Source organism: Mesoplodon mirus, assembly GCF_964341445.2.
Source record: "Mesoplodon mirus genome assembly, chromosome: 12".
Classification (NCBI taxonomy): Eukaryota; Metazoa; Chordata; class Mammalia; order Artiodactyla; family Ziphiidae; genus Mesoplodon; species Mesoplodon mirus.
The window spans coordinates 48768401-48793684 of NC_138988.1; the positions used below are offsets into that span (position 1 = coordinate 48768401).

At 44.6% G+C, this 25284-nt stretch overlaps 2 protein-coding genes across 2 annotated transcripts in view; both read right to left on the bottom strand.

The window, feature by feature from the left end:
* Positions 1–25284, bottom strand: part of ITGA9 (integrin subunit alpha 9) — a 362363-nt gene that overhangs the window by 177682 nt on the left and 159397 nt on the right. The window contains exon 16 of the mRNA XM_082639253.1: positions 10004–10153. Coding sequence (XP_082495379.1) covers positions 10004–10153 — 150 coding nt within the window. The remainder of the gene's footprint in view (positions 1–10003; positions 10154–25284) is intronic.
* Positions 16149–18003, bottom strand: LOC309813530 (ubiquitin-conjugating enzyme E2 D3-like). The gene has a single exon (XM_082638504.1). The coding sequence runs from the start codon at positions 17340–17342 to the stop codon at positions 16899–16901; it is 444 nt and encodes a 147-aa protein (XP_082494630.1). The 5' UTR covers positions 17343–18003; the 3' UTR covers positions 16149–16898.

Here is a 25284-nt window from a genome sequence, read left to right on the forward strand (position 1 = left end):
AGGCTGAGAGCAGTTATTTCCAAAGCTCTACTCTGTGTATAGGGTTTGAAGCCAGGGCCTCTGTCATAGCCATTGGTATGCTCACCTGTAGGAGAAACATTAGGGCCCCAATGACAGCCTTCCTGCTTTCCCAGCACACAGGCCAGCCAGAACTTTCCAGGACTGTTTCATTTCATTCCATACTCTTTCAGCAGCTGAGACCCACTAGGAACTGATGATGAGTCAACTCTCTGAGTGTTATCAGACAGAACCTTCATGAACTGACCTGCAAGACCTTCCTGGGGCTGCTGTGAGAGCTCCTAACTGGCTCCCCAGTCCAGGCAGACCATCTCAAGAAGATGTGATGGTCTCCTGTCCCCTACCAGTTCAATCAAGTCCAACTCCCTGGTCAGTGAACAAGTGGCCTTAGACTGTCTGACTGTACCTCTAGCCCTAATGGCCCCTCTCCTCCTCACTAGATGTTCAGCCACATGGAAGACCATTAGCATCCATCACGCCCTCCTCCTTCTCTGTTGGTCAAAGCCCTCCAGCCCCAAGTATCCAAATCCTACTTCTTCCATGAGGCTCCAGCCAATTTTCTCCCTTCTCCAGAGAGCATCTCCTTACCCTCAGCTGGAAGAGGTCTCCGGAGTGAAATTCACACACACTAGTCTGAATCTCACTTTCTGCTCTGTATAAGTTATTCCTGTACAGTCTCTAAGTCTACTAAGGCAGCAATGTTTCATTTATCTTTTTATCCACATCTTACGTGTAGCAGACACTCAATTAGCTGAATTGCTCTTAGATTTATAGTCCTTTTAAATTACTCTTCTGGCTAATGGATAAAACACTTTGTTGTTGTTATATCTGTACCAAATATTTCTTGAGGCAAGAGAGGCAGGTCTCTGCTTTCCTTAAATTTTTAAGGTGAAACGTGCATTCATCAGGCTGTACGTCCTACAGAGGTTGTAGCATTAGAGCTATAATATTCTCCAAGTGCCCAGAATCCCAATTGGTACTCAGCAACAGTGGCAACCCCACTATTCACTCATACAGCCTGGCACCCACCCTGAAGCCCATTTTCTCCCAAGGCTGCTCTTCACCCGGCAGAGGGAAGGCTTGGTCTCTTGCCTGCCTCACTCACTCCCACTCTCTGCCAAAAGCCTGGGATCCATCAGTAAGCCTGTACTTAACATGCTCTAACCCTTAGCCAGACTCATCAAGAAAAGAAGTGAGAGGACGCAAATCAATAAAATTAGAAATGAAAAAGGAGAAATCACAACTGACCCCGCAGAAATACAAAGGATTATAAGAGACTACTACAAACAACTATATGCCAATAAAATGGACAACCATGAAGAAATGGACAAATTCTTGGAAAGGTACAATTTTCCAAGACTGAACCAGGAAGAATTAGAAAATATAAACAGACCTATCACAAGTAATGAAAGTGAAACTGTAATTAAAAATCTTCCAACAAACAAAAGCCCAGGACCAGATGGCTTCACAGGTGAATTCTATAAAACATGTAGAGAAGAGCTAACAACGATCCTTCTCAAACTCTTCCAAAAATTTGCAGAGGGAGGAACACTCCCAAATTCATTCTACAAAGCCACCATCACCCTGATACCAAAACCAGAAAAAGATATCACAAAAAAAGAAAATTATAGACCAATATTCACTGATGAACACAGATGCAAAAATCCTGAACAAAATACTAGCAAACAGAGTCCAACAACATGTTAAAAAGATCATACACCATGATCAAGTGGGATTTATCCCAGGGATGCAAGGATTCTTCAATATATGCAAATCAATCAATATGATACACCATATTAACAAATTAAGGAATAAGAACCATAAGATCATCTCAATAGATGCAGAAAAAGCTTCTGACAAAATTCAACACCCATTTATGATAAATACTCTCCAGAAAATGGGCATAGAGGGAACCTACCTCAACATAACAAAGTCTATATATGACAAACCCACAGCAAACATCGTTCTCAATGGTGAAAAACTGAAAGCATTTCCTCTAAGATCAGGAACAAGACAAGGATGTCCACTCTCACCACTCTTATTCACAATAGTGTGGAAGTCCTAGTCATGGCAATCAGAGAAGAAAAAGAAATAAAAGGAATACAAATTGGAAAAGAGAAGTAAAACTGTCACTGCAGATGACATGATGCTATACACAGAAAATCCTAAAGATGCCAGCAGAAAACTACTAGAACTAATCAATGAATTTGATAAGGTTGCAGGATACAAAATTAATGCACAGAAATCTCTGGCATTCCTATATACTAACAATGAAAATCAGAAAGAAAAATTAAGGAAATAATCCCATTTACCGTCACAACAAAAAGAATACCTAGGAATAAACCTACCTAAGGAGGCAAAAGACTTGTATTCAGAAAACTATAAAACACTGATGAAAGAAATCAAAGATGACATAAACAGATGGAGAAATATACCATGTTCTTGGATTGGAAGAAGCAATATTGTGGAAATGATTATACTGCCCAAAGCAATCTACAGATTCAATGCAATCTCTATCAAACTACCAATGGCATTCTTCACAGAATTAGAACAAAAAATTTTTACAATTCGTATGGAAACACATAAGAGCCCGAATAGCCAAAGCAATCTTACGAAAGAAAAACAGAGCTGGAGGAATCAGGCTCCCTGACTTCAGACTATACTACAAAACTACAGTAATCAAGACACTATGGTACTGGCACAATAACAGAAATATAGATCAATGGAACAGGATAGAAAGCCCAGAGATAAACCCATGCGCATATGGTCATCTAATTTACAACAAAGGAGGCAAGAATATACAATGGAGAAAAGACAGCCTCTTCAATAAGTGGTGCTGGGAAAACTGGACAGCTACATGTAAAAGAATGAAATTAGAACACTACCTAACACCATACATAAAAATAAACCCCAAATGGATTAAGACCTAAATGTAAGGCCAGATACTATAAAACTCTTAGAGGAAAACATAGGCTGAACACTCTCTAACATAAATCTCAGCAAGATCTTTTTTGACCCACCTCTTAATGAAAATAAAAACAAAAATAAATAAATGGGACCTAATTAAACTTAAAAGCTTTTGCACAGCAAAGGAAACCATAAACAAGATGAAAAGACAACCCTCAGAATGGGAGAAAATATTTGCAAATGAAACAACTGACAAAGGATTAATCTCCAAAATACACAAACAGCTCATGGAGCTCAATATCAAAAAAACAACCCAATTAAAAAACGGGCAGAAGACCTAAACAGACATTTCACCAAAGAAGACATACAGATGGCCAAGAAGCACATGAAAATATGCTCAACATCACTACGTATTAGAGAAATGCAAATCAAAGCTTCAATGAGGTATCACTTCACACCAGTAAGAATGGCCATTATCAAAAAATCTAGAAACAATAAATGCTGGAAAGGGTGTGGTGAAAAGGGAACCCTCCTGCACTGTTGGTGGGAATGTAAATTGATACAACAACCATGGAGAACAGTATGGAGGTTCCTTACAAAACTAAAAATAGAACTACCATATGACCCAGCAATCTCACTACTGGGCATATACCCTGAGAAAACCATAATTTAAAAAGATACATGCACCCCAATGTTCATTGCAGCACTATTTACAATTGCCAGGACATGGAAGCAACCTAAATGTCCATGGACAGATGAATGGATAAAGAAGACGTGGCACATATATACAATGGAATATTACTCAGCCATAAAAAGAAACAAAACTGAGTTATTTGTAGTGAGGTGGATGGACCTAGAGTCTATCATACAGAGTGAAGTAAGTCAGAAAAAGAAAAACAAATACCATATGCTAACGCATATGTATGGAATCTAAAAAAAAAAAGGTACTGATGAACCTAGTGGCAGGGCAGAAATAAAGACGTAGACACAGAGAATGGACTTGAGGACATGGGGTGGGAGCAGGAAGCTGGGGCAAAGTGAGAGTAGCATGGACATATATACACTACCAAATGTAAAACAGATAGCTAGTGGGAAGCAGCAGCATAGCACAGGGAGATCAGCTCAGTGCTTTGCGATGACCTAGAGGGGTGGGATAGGGAGAGTGGGAGGGAGGCTCAAGAGGGAGGGGATATGGGGATATACGTATGCATACGGCTGATTTACTTTGTTGTACAACAGAAACTAACACAGCATTGTGAAGAAATTATACTCCAATAAAGATGTATAAAAAATAAAAATAAATTTAAAAAATTTAAAAAAACATCCTCTAGTCACTGACTCCGTGTTATATACACTGTGCAGCTATTCCACCTGAACTAGACCACCAATGGGGGCAGACCCTGACTCTAAAAGATCGCCAGAATTTAACCCACTCTATTGCACAGCCCTATGTACCAACACGGGCTTTTAGTGCCTTTTAGTTGACGAGACTAAGGCACTTAAATCCTAAAGTTACCTGACAAAATGAAGAGTTTCAATGAGTTTATTCCTTCCTAGGAAAGAGGTTAGATGCTCTTTGTGGACCTGTCACATACATACAAGTTAAAAATCAGCTCTGCTTCCTAGAGTGGGCCTAGCTCTCAGAATCTTTCCCTTAAATTAAGCCAACATCTGGAAGACACATGGAGAAAGATCATTAAATTATCTTTTTTTTTTTTTTTTTTGCCATAATCAGGAAAAGGAGTAAAGCAAGGATCATTCTCCCAGAATTTTTCTCAGGCTCCTGGACAATCTTCTCAATCTAAGGACAATATTTTTCTTTCATTTTATTTTCAACCAAAGAAATCACATGGTTAAAATAATAACCTCCTGCCACACACCTTCATATACTGAGTCCTCCTCTCAAGAGGAACCACTCTTACCGATGTCCATTTATGTTTCTTTTGATGATTATTTCCATATCTCTAGAAAATATATTGATACTACTACTTCTTGATTTATCAGATTTAGACATTATCTCACTGAACTCCTTCCATGATAGACAAGAACTGAACTCACCTACATGAAGGCCCCCTCCCACCATCCACCTTCCTAATGTTGACAGGCAAATCGTTGCTCTCAGCTCCTCCGCTGCACTGGTTCTCAAATGTTAGCTGCATCAGAATTACCTGATCAGCTTGTTAGAACTCAGATTGCTGGGACCCACCCATGAGTTTCTGATTAAAGGGTCTGGGGTGGGGCCCAAGAATTTTCATTTCTGACAACATCCCAAGGGAGTTTGATGTTGCTGGTTCAGCGACCACACTTTATGAAGCACTGCTCTACTGGTAACCTCTGCAATTTTAAGTAATCACAACTTTTTCTTGTTTCATCAAGTTTTACAATATCTCTTGGCTCGCCAATTTAAAAGATTAAGACATTAAAACAACTTGTTTTGTTCTATTTTAAACTCTATACAGTAAAATTAAAGACATTTACACTATGTACTATAACCGTAACTGATTTGGCTTGACTGTAAATACTAACAACCAATAAATCATGTTGTCATTATGGCCTCTTGATTACTGTTCACAGCAGAGCCAAGACAAGTGTCATGATTACATATCTTCCTCTACAGGTGCAAAGTTAAACTACTAGAATACTCAAATTTTGCTTAAAGGAGAATGCTTCTAGTATTAAGGTCCTTCTCTTCCGTATATTCTTCTATTTGCTTAAAATCCCACCACACTTTAATTTGTTTTATATTTGAACCATGACATATTGGCCATGTTTTTATTTTCCTGGGAATTTTTGACTGCCTTTATTTTTTCTTATCCATAGAAAAAATATATTCCATCTCCACTGTATCCTGAATATTTGCTACTCTCTTGTCATTCTGCTATGGCTGGCTTCATTCTTCTCGAAGTTCATTGATACCCTATTCTAAACTGATCAACTGTTTTTTAGACTTGCTGCACAGTTGTAATCCTGGAATTTCTTGTCATTAGACTTCTAGGAGTTAGTTCTTACATCCCCCATATTGCTCCTTCTGATTGTCACCCTTGTTTTCTTGGAGTGCATCTCAGGTTATTTCCTTGGAAAGGCTACTAGGGATGTAAACTTTCTGGGTCCTTGCTTGTCTGAAAAATAACTTTATTTTGACCCATACTTGACTGTTAGGCTAAGTATAAAACCCTAGTTTCAAAATCACTTTCTCTCAGAGCTTTGAAGCCCTTATTTCACATATGCTTTCTTCCAATCTTGCTAATAAGAAGTCTAATGGACAACTTAGTGTGACTCTAATTATGCTGTTAGTGGACAAATATTCCTCACTACCACCATCCTGTACTCCTTGTCCTGGAAGCATTTAGAATTTTCCTTATGTGTTAGGAGTAGTACCATTTCAAAATGATGTATCTAGGATATTTTTGGTTTATCGTGCTTGCAAGTTTGAGGGTCCTTTACATTTAAAAAAGTGTCTCTCTGTAACTCTGGGAAATTGTATTACATTATCTCTCATAATGTTTTTCATTTTCTCTGTTTGCTTTTTCTGATATTCCTATTACTTGGATATAGGACCTTGCAGATTGATGCTTTAGCTCTTTTCTATTTGTCTTCTAGCTCTGCTTACTGGGAGATTTCTTATCATTATCTTCTACTACATTTTTGGCTCTGCATCCATATTGTTAATTTTCAAGAAACTTTTCCTTGTTCTTCCTTTCTTTTAAGAAGAAATAGAATTCCAACCACTTTCTAATGGATAGAATATATTCTTGAATCTCCTTGTGTTTATTACATAGAGTATAAATTGGTATTTAAATTGCTATAATCTCTTCTATTCCTTAAAAAATTTATTTCCTTCTAAGTCAGTTATTCTGTAGGTGTATTTTGGTTTTTTTCTCCATGTACCACATTTCCCCTCAATTTCAGATTTCCTTGGTTGTCCATTCATTTTTAAGAATAAAGTAAAAGAGATGATTGGAAAATTTGGGTGTTTGGGTGGATGGTGGGAGGGGAAGCTAGCTCTTACATTGGAGGCTCCAAATGCCAGAAGAAATAAGGCCTCCCCCTGGGGAAACAGCCCACCTACACTATCTCAACCAGTTCATTCAATTCTTTAGAAAATAAAAGGCCTGGCTTCTTGCTATTCTGCATGGCTGGAGTATGTACGTGTGGGGACAGGGGCAGAAAGTCAACTCTTCCACAAACGAACCTTCACTTAACACCCCCTTCCCTGTTTCTAGCCCCATTTCTCACTCCTGTACCCCTCTGAAACTGCTGGCCTGGCCATGGCTACAGCCTCTCTGGACCCATGGGTGGACAGGCACCCAGCCCCTCCATGTAGAGTGCAAGGTTCACCCACCAACACTCTTCCTTCTTCTTTACTCATTCCAAAAATCCCTGGATTCTCTCATTGGCTGATGCCCCTTCCCCAGCAGCATTCACCTCCCTGTTCTGATTTACTCATTTATAATCACTATAATGGGGTCTCAGGAAGCATGGACATAAATATTTATGCTTGCTTAGCCATCTTGAACATAAGTGACCAAGAAGAGCATTTTCATACTAATCTTTCCCTACATCTCTGCCTTTGATCAGGTTGCCTCAATCTAAAAATGCCAGTAAAGGTTCTAAGATGCTCTTCACTAAAGAAGGCCTGCTCTGTGCCACTGACGGATTGGTAGAAATGAGAGTTGGGTTCATTGTAGAAGGGATGCCCAGGGCTAGCAAGATGCTGAACAGAGGAGGCCGCTACCTCACAGGGTCATTTCAGAGGTAAAACAAGCACAGGGTACCCTGAAATGATTCCCAGCACCCCAAGTTTGGACCACTCCCATAATCCAACTTTATTGGGCCAGCAAGATTCCACCTTAGAGAGCAAAGTATTAATAGGACGGGGAACTCATGATCTAGGAATTATCATAATATTCTGGTTTACTGGGTCCCCAGCCTGACCTCTTGGCCCAACTTCACTGTCAGGAGATGATACACACTTCTACTCTTCAGTCAAGGTAGGAGTCATCAGCTTCCTGTCCCGCCTCTTCATCTTATCTTCCTGTCCTCATCTTCCTCATGCCTCCCCTCTACCCTGCCCCACCACTTAGACACCCAGCATCCTCCTGGTCTCTCCCCTCACTCCCCCAGAGCCTTCTCCAAGTATCAGTGACCAGCTGGACATTCTGGCCACCCTACAGGTCACTTGTGTTTTGAAAGTTCATGTTTGACTTCAAAAGAAGCATCCAGGGCTTCCCTGGTGGCGCAGGGGTTGAGAGTCTGCCTGCCGATGCAGGGGACACGGGTTCGTGCCCCAGTCCGGGAAGATCCCATATGCTGTGGAGCGGCTAGGCCCGTGAGCCTGCACGTCCGGAGCCTGTGCTCCGCAATGGGAGAGGCCACAACAGTGAGAGGCCCGCATACTGCAAAAAAAAAAAAAAAAAAAAAAAAAAAAAGAAGCATCCAAAAAGGCAGTGTTGCCAGTAGGTTGTGTGTATACGTGTAGCAGCTTCTGCCCACATCCCTTTACAACTGCTGCCCCTCCCCCAGCCGATGTGCTACAGGCGGCTAACGGCTCACATCTGCAGCCTCCTCCAGAGAACTGTCCACAGCTGCAAGGAGTCTCCTTCAAGGAGGGCTACACTCCCGTTCTATCCCCCACAGCCAGCCAATGGCTGACAAGTAAGGGGTACAAAAGGCCAGACCCTTCCCTCAAGGAGAGGACAGCTCTTTGCTGTAATTTATGCTCCAAAGCTCCCTGCCTCAGGCCAAAGCTAGACTTTAGCTGAGACCACATACTTGCTCACCCTTTTCCCTTTCCTTACAGGGTTCTCTTAAGAGCACAGCTTCATTAGACCAAGTTGCTCCTAAATCCCTGTCTTAGGCTCTGTTTCTGGGGAACCTGACCCAAGACCACATGGGAGAGACTTTGGGAGAAAATGAGGACATCTTGGTAAAAATCTTACATCTCGAGCTCCAAACACTTCTCTGTGGTTCTATTTACAACTCTCATCTGCAAGGCGTGGGTCACTGATCTGCTAGTTTTCCCATAAGCTCAGGGCAGTCAGAACTGTGGAGACTGGGGCTGGTGGGTGGTTCCACAGCTTTGCCCCCACCCCACCCAGGAGTCTGGTTAAGCCAAAAAACAGTTTTGTCTGACCTTCCCCAGGTCCTGGATCTGTGATGATCTTGGGTGTTAAAGATTTAGAACCAGGGCTTCCCTGGTGGCCCAGTGGTTGAGAGTCTGCCTGCCGATGCAGGGGACACGGGTTTGTGCCCCAGTCCGGGAAGATCCCACATGCTGCAGAGCAGCTGGGCCCGTGAGCCATGGCCGCTGAGCCTGCGCGTCCGGAGCCTGTGCTCCGCCAACGGGAGAGGCCACAACAGTGAGAGGCCCGCGTACCGCAAAAAAAAAATTTAGAACCAGACTTGGGATCCCAGATTTCTTGTGTACTTCCTGCATCGTCGTCAGCACTGTATATCTCTCAGATGACTCGGGGCAGACAGGCCAGTGATGCTGCATGGCGTTACCTCATGGCTCACTCCTACCCTGTATGGCCTTGTACGGCCTGCACCCCACGTCACCCTGCAGCTCCTCCGCACAGCAGCACAGCCCAGAATCTGCCAAGCGGGGGAGGATGGTGAGAGCCTGTGCTCACGGTGCTCTACCTTCCAAAGATGCCCGAGCGGCCATTCTCAACTCAACCACCAATTCTAGCAAGAGGAAGTTCTTGCCTCCTCACCCCACTCATGCTCCCATCAATAAAACATGTACTGTATGTAGAGCACTCACTAGGTGCTGATCTGAGCTCTGGAAACAGTGTAGGAACACGAGGCAAGTGCCGGGGCCAAGCAGCCAGTTCATGACCTCAAAGGGATCATCATTTTCTAATTGCTTGAGTTTAAACTCATTTAAAAAATGAGTTTAAATCACGTGGTTGGTAGACACAAACCCCTAAATCATACATTTCATCATTTTGCAGATCGGGAAAGGGAGGGCCAGGAGGGGATGTGGCTGGCCATGGGCTCCCAGGCCACCAGGGTCATTACTTCTGCATAGGCACCTGCCACCTGGGGTCCCAGCCGTGAGCTTTCAGGTTCTCACCTGATTCTTCTGGGCAATCTTTTGTCCCTTTTTCCAGCGGAGCACGGGGGTCAGGGCTGGCAGCTCCCTTTCCTCCTCTCCCATCACATGCTCACCCAGGCTGTAGGCGGCCTCGAACACGATGGGGCTGATGACGTCCTGCACTCTCCGCTGAAACAATAAACACACAGGCACGTGAGCGGCGGGCGCTGCTGACATGTGCAGAGCATTTCAACAGTTTACAAAGACCTTCCACATGGACTGCCCCGTGTGAGCCTCACAGCCACCCTTGTGTGGCTGGATTTTATTGCTTTCATATTTTAGATGAGGTAATGAGGCAGAGAGTGATGACTCTCCAAGGCCACTCCGCTAATGAGCGGGGGCTTTCCCTGCTCTACCTCACATGGTACGAAATCATCCTCTCTTTAGCATGTGGAAGACATTACCTTAGTCATCTTCCAAATATTCTTATAACCTAGTTGGCAGGCAGGCAAACGTCTGTACTCATAGTGCACTGCTAACCCTTCCCATCCGTGGTGTTTTGATCATCAAAGCTCTTCTGCCTTGAGGTAAATATGGACTGTGTGTTAGGGCAGGAGACCTGAAGACACTGGGGCCCAGCATATTCCCAGAGCTGGGCATCAATGGAGCCAGGGATGAAGTCCGGCTTCTGGCCTGTGCTCTTTCCTTCGGAGCCCAGGACTTTAAGAGCCAAGGGAGTGATGGGTCCATAGTCACAATGAACACCTACAAGATGCCAGGCACTGCACTAGGTTTTCTAGAGCAGGGGTCCCCAACCCCTGGGCCGTGGACTGATATCAGTCCGCGGCCTGTTAGGACCTGGCCACACAGCAGGAGGTGAGCAGTGGGCGGAGCTTCATCTGCCGCTCCCCACTGCTCACATTACCGCCTGAACCATCCCCCCACATCACCCCCGTCCGTGGAAAAACTGTCTTCCATGAAACCAGTCCCTGGTGCCAAAAAGGCTGGGGACCGCTGTTCTACAGAGACGAGCCACACGTTCAAACCCTGCAGCTGGGCTTATTCCCCTCCATCGGGCTTATTCCCCTCCATCGTATAATAAAAGGAAGATGAAGGCACAAGTTCCCCAGGCCACAAGGCTGATAAGGATTCTGAGTCACATCTGCTCAATCCTGGAGTTCTTGACCTTTCTGGCCCAGGTCTCGCTGCCTCCTGGGTACTCTGGCTACCCCCGGGGCTCAAAAGTTAGAATTTGAGGCAGGAATAAAGCATCACTATCCCCGCATCCCAGGCCAGCATGCTCTATGGAAGGTGGGCTTCCAAGGGGAGCGGGGTAAATCTCAGAAGTAGCACCAACGAGCCATGGCCTGCAGTCCCACTGCCTGCATCTGTCAGGAAGAGATGACGGGAGCTGGCAGGGAGGCAGGAGTGGGAGGCACTAGGTGGGCAGGCAGAAGCCAACCAACCCCAAGGCCGTGAGCAGATCCAAGGACTTCACACTACGCTCCACATAAAGTCTGGTGGAGTTGCGAGCAGACTAGTGCCGTGTTCAAAACAGTAGAAAGTTTTAAAGTTCCCAAGAGGCACACAGTGAGGAGCTGGCTCTTACCCCACCCCCTGGATACCCAGCGCCCCCTCCAGAGACAGACACGCCTGTCAGTTCCGGGTTATCCGTCCAGTCTAAGCACATGCGGGGAACTGGTTGCTTACAGCAAGCTGCACTTTGCCTTCCTCACTCAGCATGTACCAGTTCACCAGGGGGAAGTTAATGAAAGGGTCTGTGATCGAACAAACTGGGGGGACACCAGGTTACACAGTTAAAGGGGCGTTTAGTCTCTTTTGTTTATTGTTTGTTTTTACTGCAACTGCCTCCCACAAAGAGTAGGGTGGCCCCAAGTCTACCAGGCCACAGGACCCTGTGTTTCCCTGGAGATCCTTGGGGCATGTACGTGGAGTGGAATATGCTCAGAGACACAGAAAATCTCCTGCAGCAGCCCAGGAAAGGAGATGGTGCCCGGGCCGGGGCGGGGAGGCAGAGCTGCTGAATGTGGGCTGCGGGGGACAGATGACTCTGGGGTGGGAGTCTGAGCGACATGCTCAGGAAAGCATTCAGCTGGGAACAGCTTCAATCATTTACATAAATAAAACACGGAACCTTTTGGGGGAGTGATGGGGGAGCCTCTGGATAAGCTACTTCCACAAAATTCCCTAGAACTTCAGATTTTAGGAGCAGATCTTTAATGCTCCTGTCCTTTCTGTGAGCAAAGCACACACCTGATCCCCTCTGCCTACTGACCGACTCTCCTAAACAGAATGTAAATACTGCCTGGGCACAGAGAACAGTGAAGGAGTGCAATCTTAATGTTTTCACAGATAAACGCTTCAGTGTTTCTTTAAGGGTGACTGCCTTAAGATTTTGCATTTAAATCCTTCATGCCGAAATAAGTCAGTTATTACACGCTGTTACTCTTGTGGGAGGAACTGAAGATGGGGGTGGGGAGGCAGAAGCCAGGGAACATTTCCCGGCTACCACATGTATTCCAGAGACTGGGCCAACCTCCTCCCAGACATCCTTTTACTTAATCTGCACCACACCCAAGCTGGTAGATTGTTGCTCCCATTGTACAGATGAACGCAAATAAACTGTGCTCCATCCCCAAACTAGTAAGTGGTGGAACCGGACTAATACTTAGAACTGGAAGCAAAACTGCTTTCCTTGAAGCCCATGAAATACTGTTTAAAAATCATCCCAATTGCTTTAGGTTCTGACATCACCCTGAAATATTATCTATCTAATTAGGAGGATACAGGGCAAGGGGAAGGAAATGTTCCTCATACAAGGAAGAATGTGAGTAAATGACAAATAAAGAAAGAAATAGGGACTTGAAGGGAGGGCTGTTTCTGAATGTGCAGTCATTCTGTGTCTTAGGGCACAGCTATTTGGGGTGAGTAATGAATTGTGACACCTAGCGGTACAGACGCTGTGCTCTGACACTGACTGCATGAACCAGTTTTAACTATGATGTTTGAGAAACACCTTCTTATGACGTGTCCCAGTAGCTCTGCGCAGAAGGGGCCTAACCCACACTGAGCCATGGGTGGAGGCAGGGGAGGACACAGCAATTAGAAACAAGCCAGCAGGGCTTCCCTGGTGGCACAGTGGTTAAGAATCTGCCTGCCCTGGTGGCCAGAAGGTGCAGGACTACAGGGCTCATGGCAGAATAGGGTCAGCAGGATGCCACTCACACTTCAGCTGGTTGCCCAGTAAGAGTTTCACCGCTTGTATATAATAGGACTTTTCTCACATCTCCATTTCTTTTAGCCTTTTGATTGCCGTCCTCAATATTCTTCCAAGGCAATTCTGGAATAAACACATTATGAAAAACTGGGCCTTTTTTTAATTCCAGGAATCCCAAAGTCAGCCCAGCAGCATATTAGGACTAGATGTGATTTCAAGTAAATCCTTTGAAGGGTAGATAACATTGCCTCAGCCTTTCAGGGAAGCTGTGAAGACAGTGGAGGTTGCAGCATAGGAAACAAGGGAGCAGTGGTATTTATAGACATTGGTTAACAGCCACCTTGGGGTCTGTAAATTCCAAGATACTTCCGGTATATGCGTATTCTCTGTGCATATGGATAAACCAGGTTTTGGCAGCCTGGGGGCAGCCATCTGACAGAGATGCAAGTGCTGGCTGCTGGGAGATCAAAGGGGTTGTGATAGTACCTGTTATGCCACAGTTTATATAACTGTAAGGATATACGCTTTTTTTTCAGTTGTCTTTTCAATAAATATATTTCCTTATTTAAAAAAATGGGCCATGGTGACTTTGCTTGAAGAGCTATATACCGTGGTGACATTATTATGGCCTTCTTACGCTACTACCTTTCTCTGTAGTCCTTCTTGATCTCACATTCATAATATTGAGAAACATATCTCAGGAGGCCTGATGATTTTTTTTTTTTAGTTAATTAATTAATGTATTTACTTTTGGCTGCTTTGGGTCTTTGTTGCTGTGCACGGCCTTTCTCTAGTTGCGGCGAGCGGGGACTACTCTTTGTTGTGGTGTGCGGGCTTCTCACTGCGGTGGCTTCTCTTGTTGCGCAGCACGGATTCTAGGCACACGGGCTCAGTAGCTGTGGCTCGTGGGCTCTAGAGCACAGGCTCAGGAGTTGTGGCTCATGGGCTTAGCTGCTCCGCGGCATGTGGGATCTTCCCGGACCAGGGCTCGAACCCGTGTCCCCTGCATTGGCAGGCGGATTCTTAACCACTGCGCCACCAGAGAAGCCCCCTGATGATGTTTTTTAATTTACTAGAAGATATCTTCCAATAACCCCAGGCACAAAGACTGAACTAACATCTGGATGGATGGATGAGTTAACATTTTTTTGACTAAAAGATCCAAAAGATAGGGCAGGATTGATGAGATAGGTTGATCATATCTAAGAGAGGCCCAGTGGTTTATCAACATCATTTTCTTTCTTGGCATATCTCACTAAGCTCTGATACAAATTACTTAAGGTTTAATACAATGTCAAATTTATGAGTCTCCTCTAGAATATTAATTTATATGAAGTCACTGAATCATACAGTTTTGAAGAAGAAACTATGATGTTACTTAACTCAGTCCTCTCATTTTAAAATTGAAGAACTGATAGTTGAAGAGATAAAGTATCTTCCCAGGAAAGTGTAGATTTAAAAATACGAAGGATGCTACTTTTGACTCTCTGCTCAATTATTTCCCTGACCCTTCTTCCTTACATACTATTCAGTTTTAATAGTGTTCCCCTCTGTCTTCCTGCAATGTGAATATGTTTTTATATGGTAGGCACTTATGGCTGTATCAAAAAGAAAGTTCAAATCGTGTTTCAAGTGGATGTGCGTTATGTTGTAGCTTACACAGCTTTCTATAGTATATTTTTAAAATTCCTTCTTATTCCATAATTAGCTCATATGGTAGTATAAGATTGATCATTTGATTTTCTAAGTGGGTATAAAATTTTAAACATATACAGTGGTTCTAAGGAAAAGTACCTTTTTATTTTCCCTTCAAAATTGTTCTTCATAGTGGTATGTGATCAGGAAGGCAAAAAACCTCAAATTTCTAAACAGCATACATGCACAAGAGGTCACAGTTAAGGTTACCTTGTGAGTTCTAATTCTGAATTTCCTGAATTTTGTGGGTTCTAATTCTGAATTTCCTGAATTTTGTGGGTTTAAATCACAATTTTAATGTTCCATTAATGCAAGTTGCTTTTTTTTTTACACTGAATTGTGTATGTCTTTTATTCTGCACTAATGGACATTGTGTTGATTTCTGTGACTATCACGGAGAGTTCAATATTCTGGTAAGACTCTTTTTAGTTAATGTTTTATTTTTTAAATCCTTTTACTTGAGTTTGACTAAGACAATTTAAAAGCTTTTCTATCAATAACTAATTTTATTTTATAGAAAAAGACAGAGCAATATGGTTTTGTATATATATTTTTTTAATCCAATAGCATTGACTTTTATTCATTCATGTTAAGTCATCTGTTGCATTTAAATGCTCATTAATGTAAATGGCTGAACAAATTCATTTTAATGGATACTCACTCCATTAAAAAAAACTCAATATCCCACATAGTTAAGTCACTTCAACATAGCCTTATGACAACTCCCACACCAAAACAGTACTTTATTTTGTAAATTTTGACCCATTATTACTCCCATGTTATGGTTTTTTCAGCTGTCAAGTGTACAAGGTGAAGAAAAAATTTAGTTAGATGGGGGCTGCACCTGGAAAATAAATTTCTTAAACTCCATATACACGTTTCAAAACTGCTGGGTCCCAAGTCCATCAATGAACTCCTGGGCTGCCAGTATCATGTGCAGCATACTAAAGCTACACTATCTGAATAGCTTATTAATTCTGCATAAATCAGGTCAATCAATGTGTCAACCTGTAACAGCCTGCACACTTTTAACTGAACATGGCAAAATATTCACTCTCTAGAACTTTACATCATCATCTGATGTCAAACAATGAAGCAAATCCCAACAGTATATACAAAAAACAGCTTTGCATTTACAAAAGATTGTTTCCCATACTGATTAATCCAGGCGGCTAACTCATTGGTTTATGCAACTTTATTGAAGAAAAATAAATCAATTACTAGCAGAGCTATTAGTTGATCACTCATCCATTGACAACTTGCATCATTTATTCAGTGCTATATTAAACAGTGTATTGGAAGATAGATTAACTAATAGCTCCAAGCCTCCTAACAATTTAAATGAAAATTACAAAATGTTTGAGACCCTATTTTGGAATACAAAGGGTGTTTGACTTCCAATTTCCCTTCTCTGTAGAACGAGAACAGGTCATTCCTTTATTGACATGCATAAAATACATCACATTTTCTGTTCTGCTGATGCTATAAATTCAATACCAATTCTCCAGCCACATCAGTTATGAGCATAAAGTATACCATGTAACCTCAAATCTCTAACAGTGGAAGGCTTACACAAGAATGGATGCTGCTAGAATAATGCTGCTTCCTTTGATGTGCCAACTGAGCATCCATCTCCCTCCCCCTCTGATGATTCTTCAGCATGTTAGAGCAGTGAGGAATGGTTTTAGTCTCATAACCAAGTTAGATTGAAGACATTGGCCATATAATACACATGCTCCATTTTTTTTTAAATTCTGAATCTTGGGCAACTGTTCTCTTCTAACTGCTTTACAGTTTCTAAAAGCAGTTATTGTCCAAAGCTGGAAGAACTTAAGTCTTCTCAGATGACCATGTGAATGAATGGAGGGAGGTAAAAAAAAAAATTAAATTAAAAAAGATGAGGTCTGATAGGGGAGCAGCCAGATAAGAAAATCAAAAAAGGAACAGTAATTTAAAGTTTATTCCAGCTATAATGCAGGTTATTCTGACTTTAAGGTAGCATCACATGGCATACTTCTGAGTCCATTCCCGAGGTATTCTGTTGTACTTATCTCTGTCTGTTTTATAGATCCGTGCAATCTCTGGCACTAGGGGGTCATCTGGGTTTGGATCACGTAGCAGTGAACAAATGGATAAAAGAACTTTAGAAACAGTTAAAGCAGGAGACCACTGTGATCTTAGAATATCGAGACAAATGCTGCCATTACTGTTAATATTTGAATGATAAATTCTTGTTGTCAATGCAACCTTAGGTGGTTTGAAGGGGTAGTCTGTAGGAAAATGAATTGTCAAAAAGAATACACTGCCTTGATATGGGCTGTCATTAGGTCCCATAATTGTGGCTTGCCAGTGAAACATATCATCCCCAACTGGACCTGCAGAACATTGTGCTGGAGGGTCACAGGCCAAATCACTAAGTTCCTTATTAATCCGTTTCAGCGCCATAGTCTGTGCTTTTCGTCTGGCTCCTCACTATCTTGGTGTGTGTTCAAAATTCTGGCCAAAACTCTTGATTATCCTGGCAGCTGGGAAGGATTGTCTCTTGGTCTCACACTGGCTCTGCCAGACACAGGCGCAGAGGGGCCGGGGCCTCCCTCAAGCTGTGGCCTCGGCCTCCTCCCCACCCGGCAGCTGGTGCCTCGCCGGCCCTACGGGGCTCACACACACGACACAGCCACAAGATCTGGTTTTGTATATTTAAAATTAAAATGTGCCTTCTAAAAGCTTTGAAAAATTAAAAAAAAAAAAAAAAAGAATCCGCCTGCCAATGCAGGGGACACGGGTTCAAGCCCTGGTCCGGGAAGATCTCACATGCTGTGGAGCAACTAAGCCTGTGTGCCCTGACTACTGAGCCTGTGCTCTAGAGCCCGCAAGCCACAACTACTGACCCCACATGCCACAACTACTGAAGCGTGCGCACCGAGAGCCCATGCTCTGCAACAAGAGAAGCCACCACAATGAGAAGCCCGCTTGCCGCAACTAGAGAAAGCCTGCGTGCAGCAACAAAGACCCAACACAAACACAAATAAATAAATAAATATATTTTTTTTAAAGTCAGTTTAAAAAAAAAGAAAAGAAAAAGAAACAAGTCAGCACCCCAAAAAGGACAGCCCCTTCTCCCCACACTGTGTTTGCTTTCTTTTATCTGAGCTGCAAAGGAAAAGTAGCAGCAACATTTCGTGGTTTCCTTTGCATTGTTGGAAGTGTGGCCTCTCTCAGCCCAGCACTGCAATGAAATGAAGGGACCCCTCAGGATGGAGATGGAGGCTTAGGGGTTTGGGTAGAGACTCTAGTTGCTGACATTTTACTGCTTAAAAATATTCACCACTACAAACAGAAGCTTCCCAAGCTGAACACACTTACTTATGATAGACCAAAAGCCAATAATCCACCTTTTCCTGTTAAAAATCTACTGCACACTCCTGTTCTGAAAAATGAAAGAGGCTGCACAGAGAAGAACCCTCAGACTGGCAGCTGAGGTTTTATAGGGAACTTGACATATGCGCAATTTGAATTTATTGGGTGCTTACTTTATGCCAGGCAATGTGCTGGGCCCCAGGGAGACGGCGATGAAAGACCTTGGAGGAAACAGGCAGGCAGTGACAACCTAGTGCAACATGTACTAGAAGAGAGGCGGCTTTGGGAACACAAACAAGAGCACCTGATTCAGACTGCAGGTTGGCGGGCTTCCCAGAGGAAGGGAAGTCCCTGGGCTCAGTCAGATGACAGAAGGACATTAGCCAGGGGGCAGGCATGGCCGGTACACACAGCAGTGGGGAGAGGGCATGGGTGTCCAGTGGATTACATGTGCTCCCCAAAGGTGGGACAGTCAGGTTAGTTGGCGGGTGGGAGGGGAGAGGAGGCTGAAGCAGAGATGAGATTTCACAGGGACTTAAAGGCTGTGTTGTTTTCAACCTAAAATCTAGGGAGAGCTGGGAGCGGGGTAAGGTAATGCAAGAGACTGTGTTACAGAAAAATCCCTCTGGTTTCTCGAATGGATGGGGCTGAGATTGGAGGTAGGGAGGCTGTGCTGTAGAAAGATCCCTCTAGCTGTAGCATGGAAGTGGATTGATGGGGGGGAGGTCCGGGGGTGAGCAGTCTAACATAGGGGTTCACAGGAAAGATGGAGAGAGCCTGGGCCAGGACACAGAAGGGGGATGGGGAACGGAAGGGAGGTGAGGCTAACTCAGGAAGAAGAGATGCTGCGGCTTGGTGACTGGAAGTGGGGGATGAGAGAAAGAGAATCATGGAAGGTACCCCAGTGTTCAGCTCAGGTGAGTGAGTGGACCCGGCAGCCCCTCATCACCACGGGGAACCAGGAGAGGGAACAAGTGTGCAAGTTGTTTAGGTGTGAACATACTAAGGTTTGTTACAACACAGAAATCCTCTTCCTGTCTCCAAATGCCAACTCCACAAGCAATCTCCCAGAATACACTGATTTGGGCCTAAAACCCCATGCTACCTTTTCCCTTCCACAAAACTGCTCCCCTGCCCCAGCGTCCAAGGTCAGCCTCCCCAGCACTGGCTCATCCAGACCTACCACAGACCCTCTGTCTACACTTTGAGCTCATCCACCCGTCCTCCAGGGATGAGCTTTGCCCTCCTTCAAACCACACTATTCTCCTCCCTTGGTGCACCTCACACGCAGAGCTGTTCTGTTGGGGCCCCAAGGGAGGACTGCAGGGCCAGGGAGGGTCTGATGACAAGAGGGAGAGAGACCCTTAGGGAAACGCGGTTGAGTACCCCCATTACTTCATGGGGAGTCCCGGCTTTTCCTTCTCATTCATTAACTTGTTTGTGAAATCGAAGTAACTCAGATGGAACACCCAGCAGGGGAGGCTCGTGACAGGCAGGGGCCACCCACTCAAGGGTTCCACCAGAGGAGGGGTTACTCTGCCCTGTTATCCTAGGGCGTCTAGGCCGTTGTGAGGGTCAGAAGCCCAAAAGTCTTCTGTCTCCTTTACTTGTGGAACCAGGGAATTTTCCCTGGTGAGTATAAGCCTCAAGTCATGGACCCCCACCCACCTGGCCAAGGGAAGATACGCCTCACTATCTGGTGGACTCTATTCCAAGCCCCATGTAAGCAGGACCCGAGCACCGCACACCCCTCGACCAGCCACGTGAATTAGAAACTGACCTCATGCTGCTTTTCTCCAAGAAATGAAGGGTTTTTATCCTCCTTAGCTAACTAGCAGCTACAGAGGTAAACTAAATGAAAACAGGAAAGGATGACCTTACTTTATATTTGCAAATAACACAGAAGGCCAGCAAATAAGCAGCTAGCATTAAGCCAGATAATCAGTTTAGGAAAAAACCCTCTAAGGGCTTTTTAAAGATGCCTCAGTATTTTTCTATTTTCAAACGTGATCTTTTTGTCCCCTCCCTCCTGTATCCTTTCTCACGATTCCTCTGCTCTCTACACCCAGTTCTATTGCCTGTGATTACCTTGCAGGCAGCCCTAGAAATGAGAAGTCTTCAAAGTGGAATGCCTTTTCCTTTATCTCAATAACCATAACAATTAGAATGGCAGTTAAAGTGTTAGAGGAGAGCTTAGAATTCCCATAAGCTTGAAGATTCTTCTAAAAGCAAACTAAGGATTTTGCATTTCTGGTAATAACAGAGGGACTTGCTGAAGATCTATCATTTCACTTGAGAACAACTAGAAAAGCTGGAACACACACACACACACACACACACACCTGTCTAACAGTATCAAGGAACTCTTCCCTTGAGCTGTTTACAGGTCTCTAAGCAGCCTGGAATAAGAGGCTGAGAACCTGTACGAATGTGAACTGGTGGCTAAAAGCTTGAGTTCTTGAGTTTCTGAGCTGAGTTCCTGGAAGTCTTATGAGTCCCTGAAGACAAACTTAAAGCTCAGAGCTACTAAGGTGGCCAGGACTTGAGGGTCAAGATTCCAAAGAGAAGGTAAGCACCTTGAGGCAAGTCTGATTTTTGACACCACATTTATTCTTGGGGCATTGGTGGATTCCACAGCAGCATAGGGTTACGAGACTCAGAAACCAAGAAGAAGGCTGTGGCCAAGGTGCTGAGATGACAAGAAGAGATGTAGTTAGCTGGAGACTGGACACAGCAAGAGAGAAGACCATTGATCCAGAAGGCAAGTCAATAGAAAATATGCAGATTGAAGCATGGAGAGTAAAAAGGATAGAAAATTCAGAACTTAAATTCAGAAAAGGCCACAGTGAAAGATATGACATATTCAAAATGATATAATAAATAGCCTCTACAATTATATGAAACACCCAGCACAATGCCAAGTGTAGTAAAGGTGGGCAATAAATAGTGGCTATTATTATTTTTACCATAATCTTTTAAGCGGTAACTTTGATATGAAAATCTGTGAAAACTGCCCTATTGCAAAATGAATCCTTTTTATGAACTGTGCATGTAGCAAGGACCTATTTTCCATTTCACTAGAGAACAGGCTGAGGCCAAGTGTGGTTTCATTTAGAGTCCTGTAAATTAAAAAAGTAAACAAACAAATGAAAATTTAAATTAAAACCAAGGGAGAAAATTCAGTAAGTTTCTCAGTGAGATTAGAGATTTTAATTATGACTACATACTACTTTATATGTAATATCATATTATGGAAATGGATATCATTATTAGTCTGAAATGTATGATCCTCCAGCAAGCATCAGTGTCCAGGAAGGGCATGAAAGCATTAATTACACTTCAATTAACATATCTGCATAAATAATTCTATTTATCTATGAAAATCACACAACCCTATTGATGCTTTTTCCTCTTCAAATATAAAACAACATCTCCCTGGATCCTTGAAAAATGGTTTGTTTTTATATCTGAGAGTTTGTGTACATAGGTGGCGACTGCTTATTTAGTCAATTTATATGTGTGTATGTTTTGTGACTTTTTTTTTTTTTTTTTTTTTTGCAGTACGCGGGCCTCTCACTGTTGTGGTCTCTCCCGTTGCGGTGCACAGGCTCGGGACACGCAGGCTCAGTGGCCATGGCTCACGGGCCCAGCCACTCCGCGGCATGTGGGATCTTCCCCGACCGGGGCACGAACCCGTGTCCCCTGCATTGGCAGGCAGACTCTCAACCACTGCGCCACCAGTGAAGCCGTGTTTTGTGACTTTTGTTTTTTCTTTTTCCCTGCATCCATTCCAAAAACACACAAATGTGAGATTAGAACTTTTGACAATTTGGAAACAATCTTCTAAGAGCATGCCACAACCTTGTAAAATGTTCTTTGCAAAGAGACATGTTAATTACATCACAGATAATGGCATGCATCATTTGACAGCTACATGACACCAGATGGAACTGGCCCAGCATGGAGATTATTCAGCCTATGTGTCCTCCAGGGGAAACAGAATTTCATCTTCCAATCTATCGCTCCTCCTTTCCTGTCTTAATTCTCTCTTCCTGTGTCCCATCCTCAAACCTCCAAGGTGGCTCTGATAAAAATACTTCTAGGTGAATACGAAACTAACACAGAAGAAAATGCTCCCAGTGTAACCAACAGAAGAAATATGGCCCAAGCCGGCCCAGGCAGGCTTTCTTCCTCCGCCACCCTTCGCCACATTGTCTCAGCCACGAGTCCTTTATCCAGCTGGCATGTCAGCCTCAATCCTCACTTTAGGACAGAAATGCTCTGGGATCCCGGGAGCCAACAGTGAAGGAGAAGTAGGGAGGAGGAAGGAGGACTGACTTGGCTTAGAAAGCAGTTGAAAGCCCTGGAATCTCCTCTCTCTGCACCTTGATCTGATAAAGCAAGCTTTCAAGGAAGGGGGCACAACTGTGCTAAGTGCATCTGCTCAGGCCCGACTGCTGCTCCCACCTGTACCTCCGCTCTGCTAACCCCACATCTGCTGTGCCCTTATCCCCATGGAACATGATCCACCCTTCACAGCCCAGCTCAAGGCTGCCTCTTCTATGGGACTTTTCTTGAGTCCTCCAACCATAGCCTCCCAGGGTCCTTATGACACAGTTTGGCACTTAATTATTTTCTGTCTTCTACTGCTGTCTTTCCCTGAATCTAAGGCCTTCCCTCAGCCTCCCATTCAATGTTTCTGAAGTGGAGATGCAACTTGGCATAAAATAATAGGTTTATTATGAGAATGTTTCCCCTCTTCAACCCCTGCCTGGAAAGCTGTCACTACATTGTTAGCCGTGTGGGGAGTGAGGGAATGTGGGGCTGCCTCACAGTGGTAACTGCAGCTGCAGGAACCAGATCTCAGCTCTGCCTGGAGCTCCCCGGGTCTCTTGGCAACACTGCGCATGCTCGTGTCTGAAAGGCTGGTGTGCAGAGGACAGGACAGGACACTCAGGTCAGGGCAGGGGATGACAGGTGTGTAAGCAGGAGTGGAAGGGTGAGTGCACTGACATTGAGGTTGACCCTCTAGGGGAACATCAACTAGGCTGCCTGCAGCCAACACTTGGTTGCCATGTGCCTGCACCAGGAACCACGTGAGGCATAGGGAAGCAGAGAAGAGGTAGGCAGGACCGTGTGAGCAAAAAGCCAAGATGCAGAGAAGAAGGTGCGTGGACAAGAAGTGTGGGAACCTGATGAGAGGGAATCATCTCTGACCCGGAGGCGGGCAGGAGCGGGAGCGTTAAGAGTCCTTCCAGAGGAGGTGACCTTGGAAGAAAAAGGAGACCTTTAGCAGGCTGATGGGGGAATGGGGATCAGTTGGTGGAGATGATGTCTAACAGACAACTGCGTGTCTCAGGAACGGAAGCAACAGACAAGGTGGAGAGCAAGGACTTCGACATTGACAGTCCTGGGTCTGAGGGAGTCCCAGCTCCATCTCTTACAAACTGTGTGACACTGCTCACTTCACTTAATCTGAGTCAACCTTGCATGGCTGTCATGAAGTTTAGAGATCATAGATGTCAAGCACCATGGAGAGCTCCTGGTACTCAGTGAAGGATAGCTGCATCTGCTGCATCATCACCACCAACATCATCATCACTATCACCATCACCATCAATCACTACCACTATCGCCATCATCACTATCACCACTTGACAAAGGTCTGTAAGGTATGATCACATAGGAAGGGGCAGAGAGGGGCTGTAGACTGGGAGGGAAAGCAGGCTGGAACCAGGTGGCAGGACCTCAGAAACCAGGTGAAGGTGCATCATTCTGTAGGTAGTGGGGACTGTCATGAATTTTTAAAGCCAGCTTTAGGATAAGAAGCCCAGAGGGGATCTGAAGGACCAACAGGATGGAAAGGGAGGAGGATGGGACCTTTGTGGGGCTAGTGTCCCCCCCAGCTGCATGTTGGTTGCCATCAGCTCACGACTGCTTCTCACAGAGAAGTGTCCTTGGTTAAATGAGAGCCACCTCACTCAAGAGGTTTTATGCCCCTCCCCCATCACAGGCAATGACTGACTGGCATGGGGGTACAAAAGGAAGTACTCCTTGCCTCAAAGTGGGAGAACTCTGTGGTGCACTTCATGCTCCAGAACTCCCTGTGGGATCAGGCTGAGGCTGGTCTCCAGCTGACACCACATCATTGCTCAGGTCCTTCCCCAGCCCCATCCTGCTCCCCTCATTTCCCTCTCCTGAGAGCACCCCTGCAATAAATTCTGGGCAAGCAAATCCCTATCTCAAGCTCTGCTGTTAGTGCCCCGCCCAGATGCCCTTACCAGCTGGTACACCCCCTCCTGCAGCTGCTACAGGTATTAGCTACTAATGGTTCACACCTACAATCTTCTCAGGAGGACTGCCCTTGGCTGATGGGAGCCATCTCCTCCAGAGACGCCTGCCAGGTGATGCCCTGTGATAGGCAGAATTCTAAGATGACCCCCAATGACCCATGCCCCTCCCCTCCAGTGTGGGAAGGATGGTAAACAGGACACAGGTCACTCCCATGATTATGCTACATTCTATGGCAACAGTGAAGGAATTTTGCAGATGTCAAGAAGGTCTCAAATCAGTTGAATATGAGTTAATCAAAAGGGAGATGATCTGGGTGGGCCTCCTTTAAAGGAGGGCTTAGTTCTTCCCTGAGCTAAGAGACTCGAGGCAGGAGAGACGCTCTTCCTGCTGACCTTGAAGAAGAAAGTGGCCGTGGGCTCCACAGCTGCAAGGACATGAATTCTGCCTGCAACCACATAAGCCTGGAAGAAGACCCCAACCTCAGATGCAACCCGGCTGACACCTGAGGGCCTGACCGGGGACCTAGCTGGGCTGTGCCCAGACTCCTGACCCATAGAAAGTGTGAAATAAGAAATGGGTGTTGGGTTTTTTTTTTTTTTTGCGGTACGCGGGCCTCTCACTGTTGTGGCCTCACCCGTTGCGGGGCACAGGCTCCGGACGCACAGGCTCAGCGGCCATGGCTCACGGGCCCAGCCGCTCTGCGGCATGTGGGATCCTCCCGGACTGGGGCACGAAC

What these genes read in the sequence shown, in the direction of transcription:
- LOC309813530 (XM_082638504.1), bottom strand. Translation starts at nt 17,342, where the DNA reads ATGGCGCTGAAACGGATTAATAAGGAACTTAGTGATTTGGCCTGTGAC.